The sequence below is a fragment of the Filicampus tigris genome, chromosome 1 (genome assembly GCF_054856515.1).
Source record: "Filicampus tigris isolate MCC_2025a chromosome 1, RoL_Ftig_1.0, whole genome shotgun sequence".
NCBI lineage: Eukaryota > Metazoa > Chordata > Actinopteri > Syngnathiformes > Syngnathidae > Filicampus > Filicampus tigris.
The window spans coordinates 4,847,473-4,870,955 of NC_141217.1; the positions used below are offsets into that span (position 1 = coordinate 4,847,473).

Below are 23,483 nucleotides of genomic sequence, written 5' to 3' on the forward strand. Positions count from 1 at the left end.
GCTTTGCTGCTGCTTCAATGCAGTGAGCCTCGTAAACTCACCATAGTCTTCCAATTGCTTGTTCTTCAAAGGTCGGATTAAGTTGGTTGTGTTGAAACTTGTGGCCATGCTCCCCCCGCGAGGTATCTTTTCATGGCATATGTTACAAGACGCAAACTACGCACAGCAGTTAGCAGCACAGACATGTTTGTTATTGTTATTGCCGTGTGCCTCCATAGCGTGCAGAGGGGGGGGGGGGGGGGGGGGGCGCAACACTGCACGCAGGCTGGTCTCTCATGGCTGTAGGCTGCGAAGCATGAGCTGCGGGTGATCTGATTTTTTTTTATCGGTAATAAAAGGCTTTGATTGAATATGCCGATCACGTAATTTTAAGAAAAATTGGCCGTTCATTATTGGTGCCCGATCGATTGGAGCATCCCTAAACAATTCTTTTGTTTTGTTTTTTGTTTGTTTTGGGGCTTCTGCCATGACAACAGTACTAGCGCGTAAACGTTTGAATCGACTTTCGTCCTTATAGCGAAAGGAGGAAGCACGTATGCCGTTAAGCAATTCAGAACATCTGTATTTTTTTGCGCCAGGGTTATTCCCTCCTCAAAGTTGCTTAGTGCCAGTAAAGAATACTTGCCCAGTGTTACTTTAAAGGCAAGTACAGTGATCCCTCGCTATTTCGCGCTTCAACTTTCGCGCCCTCGGTGCATTGCGGATTTTTCAGAAGCATAATTTAAAATGAAACAACACAGCCATATCGGGAGCTATATTGCAGAAATACGCATTGTTTCAAAGATATGAGTTTACTCGGAGGCTTTGTACATACCCGCAGGCACTCATAAAAGGCGGTGACTGGTTCCCAGCGAGAGCTCGACCGAGGGCACAAGTGGATTTACTTTTTCCACACACTGTACTGTATGTGAGCTGACTGTGTGCGCATCATCTCAGCCTCTCGCTAGTCTCGTTCACTATTCAAATGTGCCGTTGATTTAGTCAGAGTCAAGCTGGATACTTTCTCCTCCATATTTGTAAGGATGTGTTTGCTCTAATAAAGTTTTGTAAAAATCGGATAGCATAGTACAACAGCTGTTTATAATTCGTGAGCGCAGTGCGCTCCTGGCCGGCCGGCGCCACGGACGACTTAAGACATTGCCAAATAAAGTGTGAAATTGTTTGTTAGTTTGTCATAGGTTGTCTTAAAACAGCTTACCTTAACTACAATCCCACGTTGCATTTTATCCAAAGGACTTTATTGATGTTGTTGTGCAAAGATAAAGTTAATGCATGATCCCCCGCGGCCATACTTCTTCTTCGTTTTTGAAATGAAGTAGGAGGAGAAGAAGAAGAAAAAGCAGGCGAAGAAGAGTGAGGGAAGAAGAAGTGGCCGCTTTTACTCTCACTTTCACTTTTCACGACAAGCGTTTTAAAGTGCAGGATTGGATAAATTACACGATGGCAATCTAGTTAAGGTAAGTCAATTTTATGATCAAAATTAAAACTTTTCATCAAAATACTTTAACCTAGTTTTTAGCGAATGTTCCGCTGTGATCGTCAGCTGCCGTGGGTGAAGCTCATGTTCCTCTCACCACCTATAGATTGGTATTCCTCACTTTGCATTTTTATAGTGAATTGATTGTTTAACAAGTATTTAGAAATGTCGGGGTTCGCAACAGCATAACAGAGGCGCAAATCCCCCCCAAAATAAAACTACAATAAATATCATATAAAATAATAATAATCATCATCATAATAATAAGTCAGATGCTACTTCGCGGTGTTTCACTTATCGCGGCGGGTTCTGTCCCCCCATTAACCGCGATGAATGAGGGATCACTGTATACATATGCGTAGAGCCGTGGCAGCCGCCTGTCTATCGGCATGTGAGAAACTGCCTTAAGTGGCACGCAGTATTGGGTAAGTTACTTCCAAAATGTAATATATAACATATTACTAGTTACTTGCATGTGACAGTAATAACTTTCTTTACAATATTACTGTATTTGTAGAGTAATGCGTAACGCTAGTTTAAGTTTCTTATTTTTGTTTTTTTTTTAAATTGGTGATTCATTTATTTAATATTGATTTGGACACTTTAAAACATGGGTCTTCAATCCTGTTCCTCGAGGGCCAGTGTCCTACCTGTTTTCCATTTCTCCCTGCTGCCACACACCTGAATTAAATGATCATATAATCAGCAAGGTCTGCAGAAGCTGGATAATGACCCTGCACATTTGAATCAGGTGTGGACTGCAGCAGGGAGGGATGGAAAACAGGCAGGACGCCGGTCCTCGAGGAACAGGATTGGAGACCCATGCTTTAAGGAAAAAGCAGAATTTGCTACCGTACTGTAGCTGATAAAGTTAACTTGTTATGAGCATATTTAATATATAGTGTGGACTATGATATTAAATGTTTCAACTCTGTGGTGGGAGATCACCACCTTTGATCAATATTTGTGTCAATAAGATTTATTTTTTTAACATGAATATTTGAACTGATATTTTGTCCAGTAGTCGCTGATAGTGTATTGGTACACATGCCTGAGTTGTGTGCGGGCAGTGTGGGGTCGGTTTCCGCTCAGTGACGGAGTCTGTTTGTGCCCTGCGACTGGCTGGCGACCAGGTCAGGGTGTAGTCCGCCCTTCACCCATAGTCAGCTGGGATGGGCTCCAGCACCTCCTGGTGACCCCTGTAAAGCAGGGGTCACCAAGTCCGGTCCTCAAGGGCACCTATCCTGCATGTTTTCCATCTCTCCCTGCTGCAACACACCCGTTTCAAATTATCTGTATCGTTATCAGGCTTCTGAAAAGCTTGCTGATGAGCTGATCATTTGCGATCACACAATTTATATAATTTGACGAGGCATTCAACTAGCTGGGAGTGGACTACGCACCACCGCCGCAAAGGCTAACTTCAAAATAAAGCTGACAAAATAACACATTGCGTCAGTGATGCCAATGCAATAACCTTAGTAGACCTTTATATTGAAGTTGACCTCCCTGGTGGTGTAACAGCTAACTTGAATTCCGTTTTCGACGCCTCAGCTTGCCACCTACATCAACACAACACCATCTCGAAGACATATTCAGTTGCTAATTTAGGACACTAACAAACCGCTAGTTAATTACGCTGTCATTGTATGATACAGCACAAGTCTCCGGGGTTTAGTGGCTAGCAGCTGTTATCATTAGCAACAAGTGCGTGGCTGGTAGTTCAACAGCTCTATCTTGGCTTACTTTTTTTTTTTTTTACTTCTTTTTCAATAATGTGGAGATTATTTTGTAATGCGCTGTCCGTGTGTAAAGGAAGGTGGCTTAAATTGCACTTCAAGGTCTTTTTCATTATAAAAAATAAAATGAAAATTAAAACATTGTCTTCATTTATTTTATAAAAACACTTTTGCTCATTAAATAATTTTAAGAAAACATTCAGCTCAAAATGTCTGGAAGAACACCTTGTTATTATATACACTGTACCACGTATAAAATAAGAACATTCTTATCTTATTTGTGGTACGGTGTATAAAATAATGTATCCAGCCTTATATTACGTTCTTAAAGCCTAAATGGCCATATTAGACATTAAGAGTTGTTTTTTTTTAATGGGAAAAAGTGTTTTATAAAATAAATGAAGTCAAAGTTCGAATTAATTTTACTTCTTTTTTCTTGCTGATCCGAAACACAATCCGATCCGTGACTCAAAATCAGTGACCGATCTGAACTGTGACTTATGTGTATATTTCGTAAAGTGAAAAGTACATCACAATATACTTCACATTGGTCGATATCGGTATATATAATATTTATTTTTTTCTTTTTTAACTTTTGAAGATAATGACCGGGAGAAAAATGTACTTAGGTTATTTTATTTTAACATAACACTTAACTTTACTAAGAGTTCAACATAACTATGAAAGAGTGAAATAAATAATGATGCTGAATAATGTGCTTAGGGGCTGGGCAAGTAAATCTCAAAAGTCTGGCTAGAAGCAAGCAAGTAGTTTAAAGAGTAAGTCAACCCAAATATATTATTTTTCAAGAATATGCTCTATGCAGGCCCACTAGTTGAAACAAAGCATTCTGATAAATATTGCGTTTGTGGAATAAGAGTTAATCCACCTGTTTTTAGCCATCACTGGGGGGTGGCCATTTTCTCACGTTTGTCGACTGAAAATGACATTACAGTTGCTCAGGGCTCAGGTAACGACCAATCACAGCTCACCTGTTTTCTGAAACTGAGCCTTGATTGGTCGTTATTTGAGACCTCAGTGTCTTAATAATTTACTAAATTAAGAGATCTTTATTGTTAGTGTATTTTTTATTCTGGTGTAATTTCTTAGAATAATCACCCGAATGGTTCGCTTTTATTTATTTTTTCTAAAAAATGTACCATTTACTTGTCATCTTTTCAAAAGAAACATTTTTTTTTTTTTTTTTTAAATCAGTTTTTTTGGTGCCGAAAATATACCGAACTGAAGTTTAAAAAAAAACGAACCGAAATGTGATTTAGCGTACCGTTACACCCCTACTGAGTGCACTTCACACAGGTCTCGCTGGAACCGCGCTATAATGCATGCAGAGTGTATCCATCATTGATCAGTAAACAAGCAGGCAATTTAAAAAAGTATCAGAAGAGAAAGTGAATACAAAATAATCATACACACAGCTAAACAGGAAATGTCATGTCACGGTTATAGTGTGTTGTATTTTTTTTTTTATAGAATTTCTGAAAATATATCGTGGTATATCATTATCGTGATATAAAATGGCCTATATAGTGATAGAAGAATTTTTTCATATCACCCAGCACTAGTCTATAATATGCTACGTCACCACATCGTGAACTGCAATTCATTATTTTGAATTGCCACAAAACCAGTGGCCGAGACTCAGCCACTCATGAAATCTGTGGCAGAACCCCACACACTGAGAGTGAGTAGCGGAGGCTTGCACAGTTCAGTTGATCCCACCCCAAATGATTGGTGCCTGTTTTTATGGAGAAGCAACAGAAGCCAGGACAGGCCAGGCCAAGTGAGTCTGGGGCAGAGCGCGGCCTGGCCTGGAACCCATTATTGTTGTCAACAGTCGGTAGGTGATAATTCAGTATCAATATGTCGCGATAGAGACGCGATCGATATAAATAGAAAATTCTTTCAATAAAATGTTCAATAGAAAAAAAAACTGAAAACAAACCACGACCACGGAATTGTGCGTGTTGTAGGCAGCGCACAGCCGCCGCAAAACACAAAGAAGTTAGAACCACAAAGACACTAAACCAACGAAGAAGTAGCATTAAAATCAACAAAGAAGCTTAACCAACGATGAAGTTCACGCACAAGCATGTGCGGTATACGTACTCATGCGGAACAAGAGAGTGATGCAACTTTAAAAAAAAATTTAACCAGTGCGTGGTTAAAAATATAATGCAATATATAAATACGTGAAAACACACTATTGTAAACAAATAAACACTTATAAAAAACATTTACTGCTCATTAACTTTACCAGATGAGGGGGAAATTGGGAAAGAGGACTACAGCTTCTTCCATTATAAAATGGAGAAAATCTGATCTTTTTTTGTATCTTTTCTAAGTCATTGGTTGATTTTGGCATACCAATTCCGGGAAATTTGTCTTTTTAATTCAAATAAATCAAAGTGGGATGTCATGTTGTCATTTAAAAGATTGATTATTTTGATCATATTTATAATTTCTTGACTGCCTCGCTCATGCTATCATCAGCGAGTGCTTGGTCATTTGTCTGTCGACTAACAATCACAACAACACATACGTAGCCTGATTACAAATGGTGAGAAGAGAACAGATCTTTCTGCTCATGTATGACAGCGCTTTCAATATCACACCCTGAAGCAGTTTCCCTTTTCTTAGGAGCCATTCTGAATGTTTAGTTCTTTATTTATGTCTTTGGGAAAAGTTCGTGTCCATCAACGTGCTACCTGCTTCCTCATTCATTCAACGCGCCCGCTGCTGGCATGCGTGATTGGGTCAAAGTAGAGGTGGGCGATATATATTGTCATCGATATCATCGTCAATCTTTCTTTCACGATGTGTAATTTGAGTGAAGCGGCTTGAGAGTGACCCTCATCGAACAGCAAACAAAAAGTTCCAGCGAGGCTGACTGCACAGCCGCGAGTGTGGCCGCATCGGAACGTGCCATTTCGACGGTTACCTTCCAAATTGGACGGCGCGTTATAAGCCGAAAATCTGGGGCATTCCTCATCCAAATAAACGTGCACGTCTCATTTCCACTTCAGTCTCTGTAAATATCTTGACTGGTGTTTATGCCTCGCCCATCCTAACCATGATCAGCAAAGAAGCAGTGTTTTTTTTGTTGTTGTTTTTTTTTCAAGCAAAGAAGCGGTGTGCGCTGGTTCCAGCCTATGTACCTCTGCTGACGCTGAATTTTGGTGCCAATTGATCGCCGTTTTTGGACGTTATAAGCAATGAAAGTACAATGATTTCCAATGGAGATTTTGGAATGGGTTCATCACCCGTGACTCCGGCCGAACAAGGATAAAACGGTAGGGGGCGCGGCCATTGTGCTCATTATCAAGGGGAGTTATTCATGGAGTTACTTATTTCCTAATTTCTCCCAAATTTATTGATAAAATAGAAAATGACAACTCTTTTCATTTTCCTGATCAAAAAATATATAACATGAACTTGTTAGTGAAAACGTGGCCATCCCGGCCCCACCGTCCCTTTAAGCACGGTTTCTCCGTCTCTGACGTATTGTCGTCTCTCAAACAGCCGCGCATTAGAGGCTAGGCTAGGCTAGCTGCTAAACTGACCCTGAACAAATATAAACGCACTCACACACACGCCCAGTACTTTAGCGAGCAAGTCAAACGTGACAGCCTGGATGTTCGGTTAACATTCAGTTTACACTCTTGTAGTCCGCATCATTCATAAATAGCTTGTATTCCCGAGGCATGTTGTACAAACTACTGTGGCTTATTAGTGTGACGCCAGGATACACCCAAACATGAATAGTCACATATCACAGCGATGAATGAGTGGGGAAATGCACTTTTCTGTAAATTGCAGCTTTGTTATTCAACTTTATTCTGAATACGGTGGCCAATGTATGAGAATGGGAGTTATCATGACAACATCTTTTTTTTCCTCGCTAGGTGACACTTCTGTCACACAAATCACATATCAAATACATTTATTTACCATTCTGCTTGCTCTAGTAGTTGGCAGTGGTACACCAGTACTTACTGCAGCTCAAAATGTCATATCATTATGGAATAACAGCAGAGACATTTAAATGACATAATTATTCCCAAAAAACAATGCAAGTCAATACATAATTTTTTGTTCTTTAATGTTAAATATTGTCCTAGAATATCATTGTTTTGCAGATGCTGTATTTAGAAATTTAAAAGAGATGTTGTTCACAAACGCTGTCTATCCACAATTGGTCTGTGAAGCAAGTGCAGATTTAAAATATGTTTTGTAGAATATCATCAAATTATCGTTATTGAGTTTGTTTTTTTTTTTTGTTTTTTTTTTTAAATCGAGATTTTTTTTTTGCCCATATCGCCCACCCCTAGGTCAAAGTATCATACTTGGGAAGAACTTTTCCTAACAACATGCGGGCCGGCTATATAAAATGATTAACTAACATACGTGACGATGACAGCCACGTTAACTCTTTTTTTTATTAATTTTTTTTAAACCTCATCCATAAATGACCTGGCTTATCTGTCCATTTTAAAAAATCTGATTGGGCCCTTGAGTGACTACATTTGTAAAATGTAGGTGGGTGTAAGAGTATCATTTAGCACTGCGTCCCGTCATTAGCATTATTTTCCTTTTGCTGATTGGCCGGGAGAAGCCACATGCTTTCTACTGCCTCACAGTGGGGCGACCATTTTGAACATGTCTTTCAGTCTTTTGATTGGATGGTCAAGCATACGGAGGTAGAATCTCCGCCTACCTTTGGAAAAACTTCCCGTTTCCGCCTTAAGCCATACAACTAGTTTTCACGTTTACGTTTATGTGTTATGCACATTGCCAATGATGGTTACACAGCTTGAGGAGAAACAACATCAAGGATGGATATCCGTTCGGATGGATATTTCCCATGACAAGACCGTTTGCATATTGAAAATAGTATGTAAATAGGGATCATTTTTGAACAAACATTTTGTATGTAACTCGAATTGTGTGTAAAAAGGTGTGTTCGTAACTTGAGGTTCCACCGTATTAGGGCACCAAAAGATGTGTTATTATTTAAGCCTTCGAAAGAAGAAGAGAGAAAGGCTGCGAAAGAGACGGCAGGGTTTCGCACTGGGTAGCCCACAAAGTGCTTTCTTTAAAGGTTTTAGTTTGTGTCATTACAACATCCAGTTTCGGCTGTGTTGTTTTGGTGATAAGAGTATTTTGGACCAAAACTGAAAATGCACTTTTGGTCAATTTGGGGCCAAAGATTTTCGGGACATCCCTGATAATTACTTCCATAAACACTGCGCGACATGACTTAGTGTTTTGTGCGCATGCGTGTCACTTCACGGACCCATTCCCTTCGCATCAGAAGTGACAGTTCTTTTTTATAACATGAAAGAATACATAAGATTAAACACTTAAATGGGTGAATGTAGCTCAAGTCTCTCAATGAAGTTAGAGCACTTCACAATACTTTCTTGACACTAATTACTTTGTGTCCATTATCCAGGCTTTGGGTGTGATACAGAAAATCAACAACATATGCATTTAGGGGAGTTTTCAGCAACTAGCAGAGCACAGGTTCCACAGAAAACTAAACACAAATAGGTGCAATTGAAAATCTGGATGCCCTTGGGGGTTCAGCATAATGGTGCTAAATTGAAACTGAGCACTTAAACAGTCAGTATAAAATGAAGCCTTGTACTGAATGATGTGTGCCATCAGAAATTTGCAGGAGCTGATAAATCACAACGTTTTCTCAGGCATAAGGTGTGCACCTGCTCCATCACTGACCGCGGCTGTCACTTGGCAGCAACAATAAAGACAAGAGTTTTGCACATACTAGTGCATTCATCACCCATGCTGTTGACTGTATTCTCTGACAAGTCTGGTGCCTGCTGCTGACCTGTGTGCTGCTCCCGTGTGCAGCGACTTGAGCAGTTAGCCCCTCCTGGTATCCTGCACCACCTAGCGAGAAGATTCGTGGATAGCCTCTTAAAAGTGAGAGCATCACACATTTGTAAACATTAAGCACAATTCAATCACCAGGCTCACGAAATTGTTTCTGTGCTTTGTTTGCTCATAAGTGTGTAGAGTGAAGATGGACTGAACGTTTTTAAAACAAAGCCTGACTGTTGAGAGGACAATGTAACAAAAAGGAGCCTTAGACTTGTGAACTCCAAGTATAACAAATCCTAGTACAGGATAAAGCCCAGTAAACACAGGCCTTCAACGCAGCAAAACCGATGCGACCCGACACATCAAGAGTTCCATCACCAGTCCGCCATGTCCCCGCCATCTTGGACAGCCATTATTAAACGTAATATGAAACGTTTGTAAACGTCGAACCCGACCACAATAGTCACACCACGCGTCCGTGAGGGCAACGCGATAAATTTAAAATGTACACTTCCGCCACGGCATTCAGCTGAAAGCGGATATTTTGTGCACCTTTATCTTGAAGACTGCTCGTATTGTTTTCGTGATCGTGCGTCTATGCAAGCCGATGAGGATCAGCACACCGTGTTGTTTTGCGTTTAGATTTGACACGACACCGCCCAATAAACACACTCAACTTCTCTCCGCGTTGTGACGGAACAATAATTACAGTCGCGTGCTGGATAAAACCGTGACGACGTTGTGTTGTGGTATTAGGACAACGTCAGTCACAGCAGGTCCACTTTGACACGCTGAGCGTAACGGCCAATATTTGCCTGCAACATAGCACTCAAACACTCAAAACACAAACCCGAATGAACAATTTAAACGATGTTTAAAGATACACGTTAAAAGACACAGCCGGAGGAGAATGGACGCAGGTGCAGGCTGCAGGGTCACTGATCACCGGATGAAGGGAGCTAACTATCCAGCTAGCATGCTAACACATAGGTTAGCTGGCCTCGGAGTAGTCTGCAAGAGGGCCGCTTGCAAGCAGGTTAGCTTTGGGGGCCGATTCCCCGCTGTGCATTTTACTTGACTGGTCGATCTGAGTGAGCCCAGCAGACTAGAGTGCACCTTTGCTTGTAAATAGCATCTACTTTCGATTTGCTACCTTCATCAACAGGGCCTTCGTTCTGGCGCCATCTTCATGAAGCTTCTGAAATCCAAATGGTGAGCTGCAAGCAAAAAGACAACATAGGTGGCTCGGCATTAGTTGCGGAGCGCCTCGGTTGAAATGTCGACATGCAGGGAAAGATACCCATTAGGTTTCACGCTACGTGCGAGGACACGCGCTCTCTATTCGCACCTGTCAATCCCGGCCAAACTGTCCCTTTCCTGGGCTGTCAGTGTCGGAAAGTCCTCCTCTGTTTCACTCGCTTTTCCCGCCGCCATTTTCTTTTCCTCATCACCACCATCAGAAGCTGAGCCGAGACTCCGAGCAGCAGCGCAGGCAGCAACAGCGACAGACACACTGCACGATTGCATGGAAAATCCCAACGCACAGGCGACCGGCTTACTCCAGCGAATCAAACAGAGGCAAGCGAAGAAAGGCAAACGATCAAAAACTTTTTCGCCCAGCCTGAAAAGATGCGATTCGATGTAGTAAATCCTTTCCGGGGGACAGCAGCGCTGCGCGACCTGATCTTCAAGCGTCACATTTTTCTTCCCAAAGCAAGATCATACCGTGGCTCAATTGCCACCACCTGAACATATAATCCAATGTGTAAGTATTCCTCAATTAAACGCGTTTCGACCGACAAGATAAAGTTGTTTTAATTGTGTCAGCGAAGCGAACCCACGCGCCGTTGTAGACACGCCCTCACCTTGTGTTTTAGCCAACCAACATGCGTGCATCCTACCATATGACTTCTAGTCTTCAATGATACACTGCACATCATCCCTCTCTCCTTTTTGCAAACCAATTTGTGTACGGAGTTTGATCAATTGAAACCTGATCAAAAAATGTGCCGACCACACCTCTGTGTTACAACGTTAAAGCCACGTCTTGCAAAATAAGATAGCTTGATAGCGAGTTGTAAATGTTGACTCTATCCGCGACTTTCATATAATATAAGTTATGTTTGGACGTTCAAATGTTTTGCCACAGGCCCTGAATTGCCCCCCGACAAGGAAAGGTTGCGATATTTGAATAATAAAGTTGACGAGCTTACGTGGCACGGCATCATCGCGTGGGCGTGGCTTATATTGTCAACATCCTGGTAAATTCCCCGGCCCCTCCAAAATGGCGACCGTGGACCAGAGGGAGGGTGAGGAATCATTTCTATCTGAATTACCGACGGGTTTTTGTCAAATGATTGCATACGATGGAAATATGTGCCCTGTTTATATGACGTGACCTAGTATTTGCGGTAGACAGTTGATGATGGATTGCCATAAAATACTGGCGCCCCCCATTATTATAACGTACAGCGACATGGGGTTCTAAAATTCGAAGCTGTAAACAGCTGAGTCCTTCACTGCTGGCCATTCCATATTATGTCATGATGCTAAAAAATCCAGGTCAACTTGCATTTGCATTTTCTCTCTGACTTTGATCGGGTTTTAATTCGTCTGAACAGGGCAGGAAGAACCGGAGAGTGACGAAGAGGTGTACGAGGTGGTGGATCTGACAGAATATGCTCGGCGGCATCAGTGGTGGAGCAGGGTATTTGGGAACAACTCTGGTCCGATCGCTGAGAAGTACTCTGTGGCAACCCAGCTCATGATGGGAGGCCTCACTGGATGGTAAACGTTATGAAATTTGGTTCATTGGACTCCCGTACAAGGTATAATATTGACATTCATTTTATGTCTGTCCCTAACTCAATGCACGCAGGTGTGCTGGTTATGTCTTCCAGAGAGTGGGGAAAGTAGCGGCCACTGCTGTCGGTGGAGGGTTCCTCCTTCTACAGGCAAGACGCGCACCTTTTTGAGTCTTCTTTCTCTGTTAATGAAATTAAAACCCAATCGATATGGATATTTTGAGGCCGTTGTCGATTTTGGGCAGAAAAAAAAAATATATATATATAGCGCGTTATTTCCGGCGTTAACCCAACCCCCTTTTGACGCCGTCAATTTTTTTTATCGTGTGATTAAGGTTTCCATAGGTAACCAGCGGCTGCATTGATCAAGGCTGCTGGTCACCACGATCTATACATGTATATTTTTAAAAAAGCTTTAGAGTAGAGGAGACGTTACTAGGCAAAGGCATGTGTTGCAGACCTGTCGCCAACACGTCACACAGCACAACCGTCGGTCACATGATGCAATGTGGCAGTATATAGACGCGGGAGTATACAGAAGCCGCACGATTGTTGTATCCATCAGTGAAGGTGAAAAATATAGTTCAAAAGGAAAAGGCACGACTCGTCATCACTCTCTGGCGGCTGCCCAAAAGGTGGAACGATGTCTTTCTCTACTGACAAATTCTAAATTTGTGTACCTTATTTACACAGATTGCCAATCACAGTGGCTATGTACAGGTGGACTGGAAGAAAGTGGAGAAGGATGTAAACAAAGCAAAGAAACACCTGAAGAAGAAAGCGAACAAAGCAGCCCCTGAACTCAACACATTCATTGAGGAGGTAAAGGTATCTGGAAAAAATGCTTTCTTTCATGCTTTTTCCTGTTTTTCTTATTTGTATGTAGTCCTACTAGAATGTACCATAGCCACCTTTTATTCAAATGACATTTTATGATGGGAAAATGACACAGAGATATATAGTTTGAATGTGAACTATAATGTAGACAATTTTAATTGAAAAGCAAACTGCAAGTCTTTATTTTTTGGGGGGGCGGTGAAGTGAGGCTCCATTGAAATCTTGCTAGCAGTTTGAAAATGGCAAACTCCCCCTTGAAAGTCAGAAGTGAAACAATCTATCAAACTCACATTTTGTTTTACGTTTAGCATTATGCTAATTTTTTTTATTCTCTTTTTGTATTTCTTTATCCGCTGTGCTGATTTGTCATGATTTCCTCCCCTGTCATACAGGCCACCGATTTCATAAAAAGAAACATCGTCTTGTCTAGTGGCTTTGTTGGAGGATTTTTCCTGGGTTTGGCCTCCTAAAAGACACTGCCTGCACTTTGCTTTCAGTCACAGAGTAGGTCATTTTTGTTGCTGTTATCTACATTTGTGAATTAATGATGGACATCATTTTATATTTACGTTTATGGTTGAAAATTATCCAACTGAAAACTAAACCTTATTTGTGTGTGTGTCTGAAATGCTGGATTACACTTCTCACTTTGGTTTTAATCCCAAATGTTTGGCGTTAATCCCAAATATTTTGGGATTTCTGTTCATGTTAAAATTGAGGATGTTCCGATCAGGTTTTATGACACCGATACCGATCACGCTGTGTCCGCCTTTACTTTATTCAATGCAGTGAGCCTTGTTAATTGACCATAGTCTCCAAATTGCTTGTTCTTCAAATGTCGGATTAAGTTGGTTGTGTTGAGACTTTGGGCCATGCTCCCTGCGCGAGGTACCTTTTCAAGGCATATATTACAAGACGCAAACTCCACCCACACAGCAGACAATGCTGTGTTCACACCAACTGCGGTGGTCGGAATATTCGATCAGAGCCTTTTATTGGCGATCAAAACATCCGATCACCCGCAGCTCATGCTTAGCAGCCTTGTGTTGCGTCCCTCCCCTCTGCTCGCGGCGGAGGCGCCGCTGCGTTAGCGAGCCTTTGTGGCGGCGCGTTTAAATTGGAGTCAATGTAGCTCGCGCAAGCGGGCGGGCGGCGCGAGTGGTGCTTTTGGACGGAGGGACGTCGTCGCGTATTAAACAAATAAACTTTTTTGCCATTTCGTCTTGCGGCAGCCAAGCATGAGCTTCCGGTGATCGGATGTTTTGATCGGCAATAAAAGGCATTGATCGAATATTCCAATCACGTAATTTTTCACGAAAATCTGCCGATCATGATCGGTGCCCGATCGATCGGAGCATCCCTAGTTAAAATGTGTGTCGAGCCTCATAAGCATGAAAACACCAACCCTAGATTGCCAAATATAATATATATTGTTTATTGCATACTTGTGAGCAGGGCTGGACTGGAACAAAAATGGGCCTTGGTATTTTTGGCTAAAATTAGCCCCTCATAGTTAGCGGAGTACAACCGATTTATGATTTTTGTATGTGTTACCTGAAGGACACTTTACTGTTATCCCAGCCTGGCCGGAGTTTACAGGTATCATTACATTTTATAAGGTGGTACATTGAACACTTGGTAAAATAAAATAAAAAATGTAAATATTTGGAATGCCCTGGGAAATATGGTCCAACATTGTAAACCATTGAAACACTCTGGCCTTGTTCAGACTACCAGCCAAAATCCGATTTTTACCCCATCCAGATTGAGTCTGGATGGTCACAAGTAGTCTAGCCGTGATTGGTCGTTACCTGAGCCCTGAGCAGTTGTGATGTCATTTTCAGTCGACAGAAGTGACAAAATGGCTGCCCCCGAGATGGCTAAAAACGGGTAGATTTTGCTGCTTAACTCATATTCCACAAACTGTTTCAACTAGTAGGCCTGCTGGGAACATATTCTTGAAAAAAATATGTTTGGGCTGATTTCCTCAGAAAAGAAAAAGCAGTAACTTTGTCTTAAAAGCATTTGACACTGACTTATTCATTGAGGTTATGCCTTTCACTTACCATGCTTTTATACAGGAAGTCCTCAAATTACGACGTTTCAACTTTACGACACCCGTGCCTCCGCCATTTTGTCCCCAGCACCATAGTGACTATGTTTACATACAGTCAATTTTCAGGTTAAAGTCAAAATTCCGATTTCTGAAACATTCTGAATATCCCGTTTTCATGATTGAGCGGACAGAGTTGCTCATTTGAATAACCCTCTGTGACGCAGGGCGTCATGACTCAAACGGACGTCATTTTTGCGTGTTACTTTCAATAAAGCACTTGATATTCATGTCACTCATCACAGGAATGAAGCAGCCGGTTTCCTCCTCGCTCCAAAAGTCTGCTTTTGTGCTGCGTCTCTGAGCTTGTTTACCTCTGCTTGTGTATTTGAGGAGGGTTGCTCGCCAAACAATGCATTTCCACATACAAGCACTTCCTGTACTACAAAGACCAGCATTCCTTGCGGTTGAGCTATGAGAATGCGCAGTTTCTCTCGATCGTGTCTGTTTGCACTCCGGCACTATCTTTGCCTTGATCACCCTCCTCTCCTCTTTCTCCATCCACTTCTCAGCAATAATGCTAAGTACAGCCAGTGTCTTGTGCTTTTTATTTTAATGTATTTTCGTTTTTTATATAAAGTATTTTTCTGTAAATATCAACTTTAACGGTGAAACCCGACATATGCGGAAATTCGCGTTACATCGCCAGTGTAGGAACAGAGCTCGTTTGCAAAATGAGGACTCCCTGTACTTGTTTTTATGCTTACTTTAGTCATGTTTAAATAGCAATGCTTTTAGTTACATTTAATTTATTTAGTCATTAAATGTATTGTGCGTTTTGAAACATTTTTAACTAAAGCATGGAGGGTTATTAATAATTCAAACTCATATGCAGTGAGATATTACTACATTTCAGCCTACTCTGAACAGTTGCTGCTCATCCACAATTTCTGAGTCTTGAAAATCTGCCATATTATTAGAAGGAGCTGTGACTGAAAAACTTTGGGAGTTATGCAAGCATGCGTGTGATGACTCTTGAGCAATGGCTATTGATTAGTATTACTATTACTTACTTATTAATCGTTCACCATTGCTGAGGCATGTCGAGGAAGCCAGCAAACATTACGTCCATCACCTCAAAGTCCCAGTATGACACAAATGTTGCACAGAGGAAAAAAAAAAATCAATAGCACCGCTTCGCCCTGAAGAGCCGGCAGGCATTTGCCCGTTGTGCCCGATGGCCAGTCCAGCCCTGATTGTGTGAACAACACTTGAAGCGGAATCACAAATATATTTTGTGGTGACTTTCGGGTTGTCCTATCTGGTGTCGCCACTGTGAATCATTCACAGAATTTGTTAGGCAGCGTTTTTATGCCAGATTCCCTATGTTTCATAATGTGAAGCCACCCATTTGTCTATTTTTTTTAATATCCAGTCTTGGAATCAGTAGTAGCTTGGTATTGTTGCGATACTGGCCAGAATTTGAACCCACACCACCTGCATGAAAAGCAGCAGCTTGTACCACTACCAATGCGATTACCAGTCTACTGCATGCCGATATTACAAGTATTGATTTATTTATTTTTATCTTAATCACATTGCATCTTTATGGAGGGATGGGAATCTTTAGTTGTCAAGAATAAGAGCATATAGTGACTGACATCATGCATTTACTCAAAGTAGAATTTAAATTTGCCTTTCACACAGTACAAACTAAAATAGGACATCCATCTGTTGTTTTTTTCTTTTTTTGCCTTATTGTGTTTTATTGGTGTAACATGTTTTTGTACAGTATGCTGTAAGGTATGGGTCAATGTGAATCTGCGAACTGCCTCATTGTTTTTAATTGTTGACGTCTAAACAGTAACATTTTGTTGGGCTCCATATTTTAACTTTTTTTTTTTTGAAGATGAATTATATGAATTTTGATGTCTGTATTAAAGAATATTAAATGCTGACTGTGTACTTGTGTAAAAGCCAGTAAGGGGGTAACTACTAAATCCAGATATTGCGATTTTTAAGGCTTGTTCATTTTCTTGTGAGCAAGCATTCTTCTTGGTTGAAGAATGATAACAGACACATACAGACAGGGACCACTGCTTTTTTTTTTCACTTTTCATTAATGACATGGTTTATGCCCTTAAAGATGCAGTACAACTCTCTATGCAGATGACTCTACGGTTCATGCTGCAATGAATGTATCGGTTAAGAATCACAGTTCAGTCTGATTTGCAACTGCTACAGAACTGAATACATGAGAACAAAACCCTCCCTTATCTATCGGTCAAGCCCCCCTTTAGTCCTTGGGGGTGTTCCCAGGTAGTTTAAGCTTATGACCGCTAATGGGGATCCAGCTAGACACCACGTTAAATGACGGTGCAATTAATCAGACTTTGTTTCCTTTTTGGGTTGGTTTATTTTAACAATGGTCTTGACTCTTGACCATTACCCTCTAAGTCGTAGTAAAACTGGAAAATAAACGTGGTGGAGTGGAGCCTCGAGTTACAAACTTAATTGGTTCCATGAGCACATTTGTAACTTGAAATGCTCATAAATCGAGGTAATATTTGAAATGAAAAGAAAATCAATTAATCCGTTCCAGCCCTAAATTAATACAATTGTATCTATATTTTTTATATTACCAGTTTGTGGTTAAAAATAAATGCAATATAAACAAGTGAAAACATACATTATAAAGAAATAAAACACTCAAAAAAAACTATTTATTGCTCATTGACTTCACCAGAGGAGGGGAAAAAGGGGAAGAGGACTACAGCTCCTAATTGAAAAAGTATTTTTCCATAATAATGACCTCTAATCGGCACTACAGATGGCGCATTTCTCAAAACATTTGGGGCAAAATGTTAAACTTGGTGACTTCCCTGCAAAAGTCAATTTTACCCTCTGTTAAAATTATTCATTTTGGTGGCAAAAGTGCTCTTATACACACTGAATAGTTTATATATGCAGCAGGGGCGGAGCAATGGGTGGGCCTGGGTGTGCACAGGCCCGCCCAGATTAACAGACTGCCCTGAGATTCATGAAAAAATTATACTTTTCAATTTTTAATAAATTATTAAATTATTTTCCAATTTGTGATTCATTGTTTTTTTAATGGCATAATTGTGATTCTCTAACGAAGATCTGAACTTCGTATAAATCAGTTTGTCATTTTATTTGAATATATGATGTGTCGGGAGGCGGCACGGTGATCGACTGGTTAGCACGGTGATCGACTGGTTAGCACGTCCGCCTCATAGTTCAGAAGTCGAGGGTTCGATCCCGGCTCCGGCCTCCCTGTGCGGAGTTTGCATGTTCTCCCCGTGCCTGCGTGGGTTTTTTCCAGGTACTCCGGTTTCCTCCCACATTCCAAAAACATGCATGGTAAAATGATTGATTGGACACTCTAAATTGCCCCTAGGTGTGATTGTGAGTGCGGATGTTTGTCTCTGTGTGTCCTGCGATTGGCTGGCAACCAATTCAGGGTGTCCCCCGCCTACTGCCCAAAGACAGCTGGGATAGGCTCCAGCACGCCCCGCGACCCTTGTGAGGATAAGCGGTATAGATGATGGATGGATGGATGGATGTGTCGGGACAGGAGGATTGTGCTCAGTGAGAGATTTTTCCAGGCCCACCCATTGGCCACGTTCTGGCTCCGCCCCTGATATGCAGCAAAAGAGCATATTGGAACCAAAAGGATATATTTTGTTAGCATCATGCTGTCACATTAACAAAACATTTAGCATGTCCAACAAGAACCTGAAATGATCTGAAACAACACAACTTCTATTGAAATTGATGACGTGATTCAGTCAAACATTAAACAATGGACTGCAAAAATTACGATACTATTAATAGTACTGATTAAAAAAAATAAAAACATTCTTAAACGTGTCAGCACCCCCGCAACCCACCTATGCTCCACCGGTCTACACATTAGTGATAAAAATAATTAGAGTGTTGGTATTAATAAACACAAACTGCCCATTTCACTTATTAAATGGGCATTTTGAGGAGGGCACACTCTGTCAGCAGCGTCAGCGTGGTCTTCAGGCATTTGCTGTTGTTAATCTGAAACGGAAACACAGAAATATGAACTCTACGCCTTCATCTGCTTCACTTTTTGTCACACAGGCATGAATGGTCATCCTGTTTCCGGTGAAGGTACGTACCTTGATCCTGCCGCTACATTCGGCTGTGCCCAGCGCCGTTGACACGTGACTCAGGCTCCCAGCTGACAGATCCACCATGAAAATTCGATAGAAGTGGCATATGAGCCCCCTCATGAGTTTTATCGAATCCTCTCTATGAATCACGTTGTTTGGCCGCTCCCCTTTCACACTGCACCACAGCTCCCAAGCATCAACAGGATTTACAGCATAGGTGACCTGGAGTAGCGGCTTCACCGGAAGAGTCCAAATCATTTTGAGTTGCTTGACATCGGACTCCGTGTGGCAGTTGGTCCATAATGCCACCAACCACTCCAAGCTGGTTTGGTTCATCTCCAACGAGCCAAAGCAGCAGTCAAAGTTCTTCTGGAACCACGATTTGACCAAAGAAGTGAGTGCCTCCATCCCGCTGCTGCCAAATAGTGGTAGAGAAATGAACTCTTTTGGTAGTGAGTTAATGTAGTCAGGGTTGCCATTGACGCATGCAAGCCAGCCTCTCCATAATGTCTTTTGTTGCTTATGCTGCCCGGCAAACAAGGACTTCGAGTAGATCTGGAGTAGGAGACAAGGGAAGGGGAATCAAAAGGATCTTGCCGACAAACTGACTGACACCTGTCTGAGCATTCTCTCTACAATCCTGTGCTCACCTGTATGACGATGGTCTCAGCGTCATCGTCTGTTTCAGCCAGGCCCTGAACCACAGAGAAGGAGACCCCGAAGCTTAGAGGACCTCCATCCGCCACTGCCAAGCCTTGCTGCTTCTCCGCAGTCAAAAATGCAGACAGTTGCCGGGCGTAGCTCTTCAGCTGAGTATAGCGGAATCGGTAGAGCGGCGTGACATAGGACAGCTTCCATTCTGTTTTCAGCAGTGAGGCCAACTGTTTGGGGTCCACCTTATCCTGATAAAAGCGCAGTGGTCATTCCTCATGAAATGAGAACCTGCATCTCTCTCGTCGAGCAGGAAGCGGCTCGGGATGACTCACAAGATTATTGTCGGACTTGGGCGCTCTCTTGGTGTTGAGCCGCAGTGACGTCAGTGCCCTCGTCAGGCAGAGATGTGAAGCTGCCGTTAAGCTCTGGTAAGACTGTCGGTAGCTCCTAACTTTACTCCTTCTCGGCGCAACGCTGCTGGGGGTCCTTGCCACACTAGAAAACACACTTTTCCATTTAGTTGAACAACTTCAAGGCAAAGCACATGCACGGTGAAACTCGAGACGCTATCTTACCAAGCATCTTGCAACTTAAAACCGCTCAACAAAAATCATGTTCCACTGATTAGGTCAGCTGGTAACGGTCTTACCATTGAATTTGTTACAGTATTTTTTTTTTGTTTGAATTTTTACTTCTTCAGAAGCTTAAGTGTAGGTTGAAAACTCAAGTACCCTATGGGTTGGGAAAGCAAACTGGTGTAAGGGAAAACTACATCTTATATAAAAGGACATCTAAAATCACAGCCCTTGTGCTTTTTTTCTTTCAACACATCAGATCTGCAATAACTTCCGCTCTAAGTATAAAGTTTGTAAAGTTTGTCTTTTCTTGGGATACCACCATTTTTGTCCATATGGACATGTTCATGAGTTTATGATGATTATTTTTTAAATAAAGCCATTTAACCACAATTCAAAAGCTATTTTCTGATTTCCATTCGTTAATTTTCATTATTTCTTTTTACTACTTCTGTTATTATTGTTACTATTATTTATTAAACAGTGGATACCAACAATTTTCTCCACTTGTAAAACAATTTTGGAAGTTAGGATAGAATTGGCACATTACAAGACAGTCACGGTTTCGTCTTCATGCGCTACACAGTCGCCATCTCCTGGTTAGTAGGAGAAATGCTGTCGGTGATAACTTCCGGGAATTACGATTGATTTGTGTCACGTCCTGTATTAAATTTTCCTTTTAGAATTAAAAAATGTTAAATGTTATTATTATTATTTTAATTAATTCAGTTTTTGTTTTAGAATTAAAAATGGAAAATAAAACTGTTTTTAGACTTTTCCTGAAACGTTCCAGACAACAAACTAGAAAATCAAGCTGCATTTCAATGTTAGTGTTTCTATCTTAAAATGAAAATCAAATAACTTGTCGTTTTTCTATTTCAATATTTGCTTCCAAACATTATATCCAATGACCAAAAGAGACACGGACCAATAGACTCATTCAGTTTTGATGAGAAACGCATTACAACATATCAGGATTATAGTATACTGTATTGAAAACATCGTGTTATAATGGGAGTCAAAGGGACCACAAAAGTTTCGGTGCGAGTTTCACAGTCGATGAAAATCCAAAAGCGCTTCATCGCGGTTTATTTATTGATATACACTATCAAAAACGTCGTGTAGTAAATATGAGGAGGAAAAGCAATCACATCAAACGTTGACGATGTTCTCTTATTCGGATTCGACCTGAACAGTGTACTGTCACTTGACAAACGAGGACCCCATAACCCAGAATTTGCTACGATTTGTACACACGGCAAAACTTGGCTAAATATCTTTTCAGACGACGGCATTTCTCAATGTTTGCAAACGAAGGATTACCTTTGTGCTGCGGGTAACATCTTTGCCACTACGATGAAAATAGAAGGGCGTCGGAAACCGATTTGAACAGCGCGCCCGCTTCTTCTTGTGTTAAATTGGCACTGAACAACATTTGATGCGCAGTACCGCCACCCTTTGACATGGAGTGCGACCTGCAGCCACCCAGCCGCCATACGCCGCTTGTCCCGACTAGTCTACATTATCTTATTCACATATCCCAGTTTTTCCATGTCATATAAATTCTCCCAATTTTTTTCACATTTCATGTCAACAAATAATTACACTCCTTACTGTTTCCTGTTTATTATAGAGCTGACTAGCTAATCGTGTGCTAGTTTTACAGCGCTCTATTCCTTCAGTCTTTAGTTATATATACATACTACATACTGTAGTTTCTTTAAGTATGTTTAGGTTTTTTGAAATCATTTTGAATTACCCGCCTGTATGAACATCATCTCAGTTCCATTCCTCTATTAACTGATCTTTGCCTACTGGCATTCTTTCATGTTTCCTTGTATACAATTTTATTGTATTTGTCTTCGTCATCCTTAGGGGTCCGTGTAGGTCCGTGTACCTTACGTTCATTCTATTTTTAATTGTGAAACGCAAATCAAAAAACACATTGAGGATTGTATTTTCAATTTTCATTTTTGAAACAAAAATAGGATATTCATTTTAACGCCCCTTTTGAAAATAAACTACAATATATGTGGAGTTTTATGGAAAGGGCTCAAATTTCCGTATTTCCAGTTTCAATATTAAATGTTCAATATTTACGCTTTTCAGCCGTTGGTTGGCGCTGCAGGAAGCACAGGAAGTAGTGTAGTAGCCACTAGCCTCGCTTTCAGAGCGAGAACAAATTGGCTTGACATTCTGACGTTATTCAATTGGAGTTAGGAACCGTCCACAAATTTCATGTGCGATAGTATCATAAATTGACAAAACTTCTCCAAAAACAGCTGCAATAGGCTCCGGCACGCCCCACCACCCTTGTGAGGATAAGCGGTATTGATAATGGATGGATGGACGTATGAATAAGCTTAAATCTTAGGTGTCTCACTTTGCTCTAAGAAGCAATGCTATGATGTGGATGGAGAATGTGAGATGGACCACCTTCTTACATATCAGGATTTCCTCAATTGTTTGTTTCACTTAAAACAAGAACAGCTCCCAGCAATAGATCCACTTACATCAATGGAGATCCAAACATTACATGAGATTTTTTTTTTAATTTGTGGCCACATTATTAACATACCATGGACACAATATACTAATGTGTGACCATAAAATAGTCACAGATAATGGGTGAACAAAATACTAATTTGTGAATTAGATTCACATGACCAACTTTGACATCTAGGTTAGCAAATGCCGCACAAGTGTCTTAGAATAGTCTGCTCTCATCTTTAGCCTGCAATGGCAGCTTTTCCATAATGTTTTTGTAGCTTATTACCAGCCTAAAAGAAAATGCAATCTTATTTGTGTGTTACCATAGTCTTTAACCTCCCTCATTTTTGTCCAGGCCTGTTTCATTAGTTATTTTTTTAAAGATAAACCTGCTGAACCACAATCCAAAAGTAATGTCAGATTTCCAATGTTTAATATGAATTAACTTATCTATTATTATTATTATTATTATTATCCATCCATCCATTATCTGTACCGCTTCTCCTCATAAGGGTCGCGGGGCGTGCTGGAGCCTATCCCAGCTGTCTTTGGGCAGTAGGCGGGGGACACCCTGAACTGGTTGCCAGCCAATCGCAGGGCACACAGAGACAAACATCCGCACTCACAATCACACCTAGGGACAATTTAGAGTATCCAATCAACTTACCATGCATGTTTTTGGAATGTGGGAGGAAACCGGAGTGCCCGGAGAAAACCCACGCAGGCACGGGGAGAACATGCAAACTCCACACAGGGAGGCCGGAGCTGGGATCGAACCCACGACTATTATTATTATTATTATTATTATTATTATTATTATTATTAT

The 23,483-nt window shown here is 41.2% G+C and overlaps 3 protein-coding genes across 9 annotated transcripts in view; 1 reads left to right on the forward strand and 2 right to left on the reverse strand.

Moving 5' to 3' along the window:
* LOC147152564 (lysine-specific demethylase 6A-like) overlaps nt 1-10,969 on the reverse strand; it is a 59,226-nt gene extending 48,257 nt beyond the window's left edge. Inside the window, exons 1-2 of one of the 2 annotated variants that reach the window (XM_086048522.1) lie at nt 10,427-10,969; nt 10,232-10,295 (exon numbers count right to left, since the gene is read on the reverse strand). In XM_086048522.1, the coding sequence (XP_085904648.1) occupies nt 10,232-10,295; nt 10,427-10,605 (243 nt within the window). In that variant the 5' untranslated portion in view covers nt 10,606-10,969. The remainder of the gene's footprint in view (nt 1-10,231; nt 10,296-10,426) is intronic. The other variant, XM_086048525.1, reaches the window with a different exon arrangement.
* On the forward strand, nt 9,776-20,394 carry LOC147152565 (FUN14 domain-containing protein 1). 6 transcript variants are annotated; one of them, XR_015089175.1, is made up of 8 exons: nt 9,779-10,843; nt 11,228-11,387; nt 11,700-11,865; nt 11,957-12,032; nt 12,576-12,710; nt 13,112-13,223; nt 18,907-19,332; nt 19,480-20,394. XR_015089175.1 is itself a non-coding variant. In XM_086048528.1 (7 exons), the coding sequence occupies exons 2-6, from the start codon at nt 11,363-11,365 to the stop codon at nt 13,187-13,189; spliced, it is 480 nt and encodes a 159-aa protein (XP_085904654.1). In that variant the 5' UTR covers nt 9,779-10,843; nt 11,228-11,362; the 3' UTR covers nt 13,190-13,223; nt 18,907-20,394. The 6 variants fall into 6 exon arrangements, 5 of the variants coding, with proteins under 5 accessions (XP_085904658.1, XP_085904654.1, XP_085904653.1 ...); XM_086048528.1 differs by having other exon boundaries at nt 18,907-20,394; XM_086048531.1 differs by having other exon boundaries at nt 9,804-10,843; nt 12,576-12,704; nt 18,907-20,394.
* Nucleotides 18,543-21,525, reverse strand: cenpl (centromere protein L). Its single transcript, XM_086048526.1, has 5 exons — nt 21,491-21,525; nt 19,925-20,087; nt 19,589-19,840; nt 18,945-19,493; nt 18,543-18,843 (listed from the first exon to the last, which is right to left on the reverse strand). Exons 1-5 carry the CDS (start codon nt 21,508-21,510, stop codon nt 18,769-18,771), a joined length of 1,059 nt encoding a protein of 352 aa, XP_085904652.1. The 5' UTR covers nt 21,511-21,525; the 3' UTR covers nt 18,543-18,768.
* Nucleotides 21,526-23,483: the final 1,958 nt, after the last annotated feature.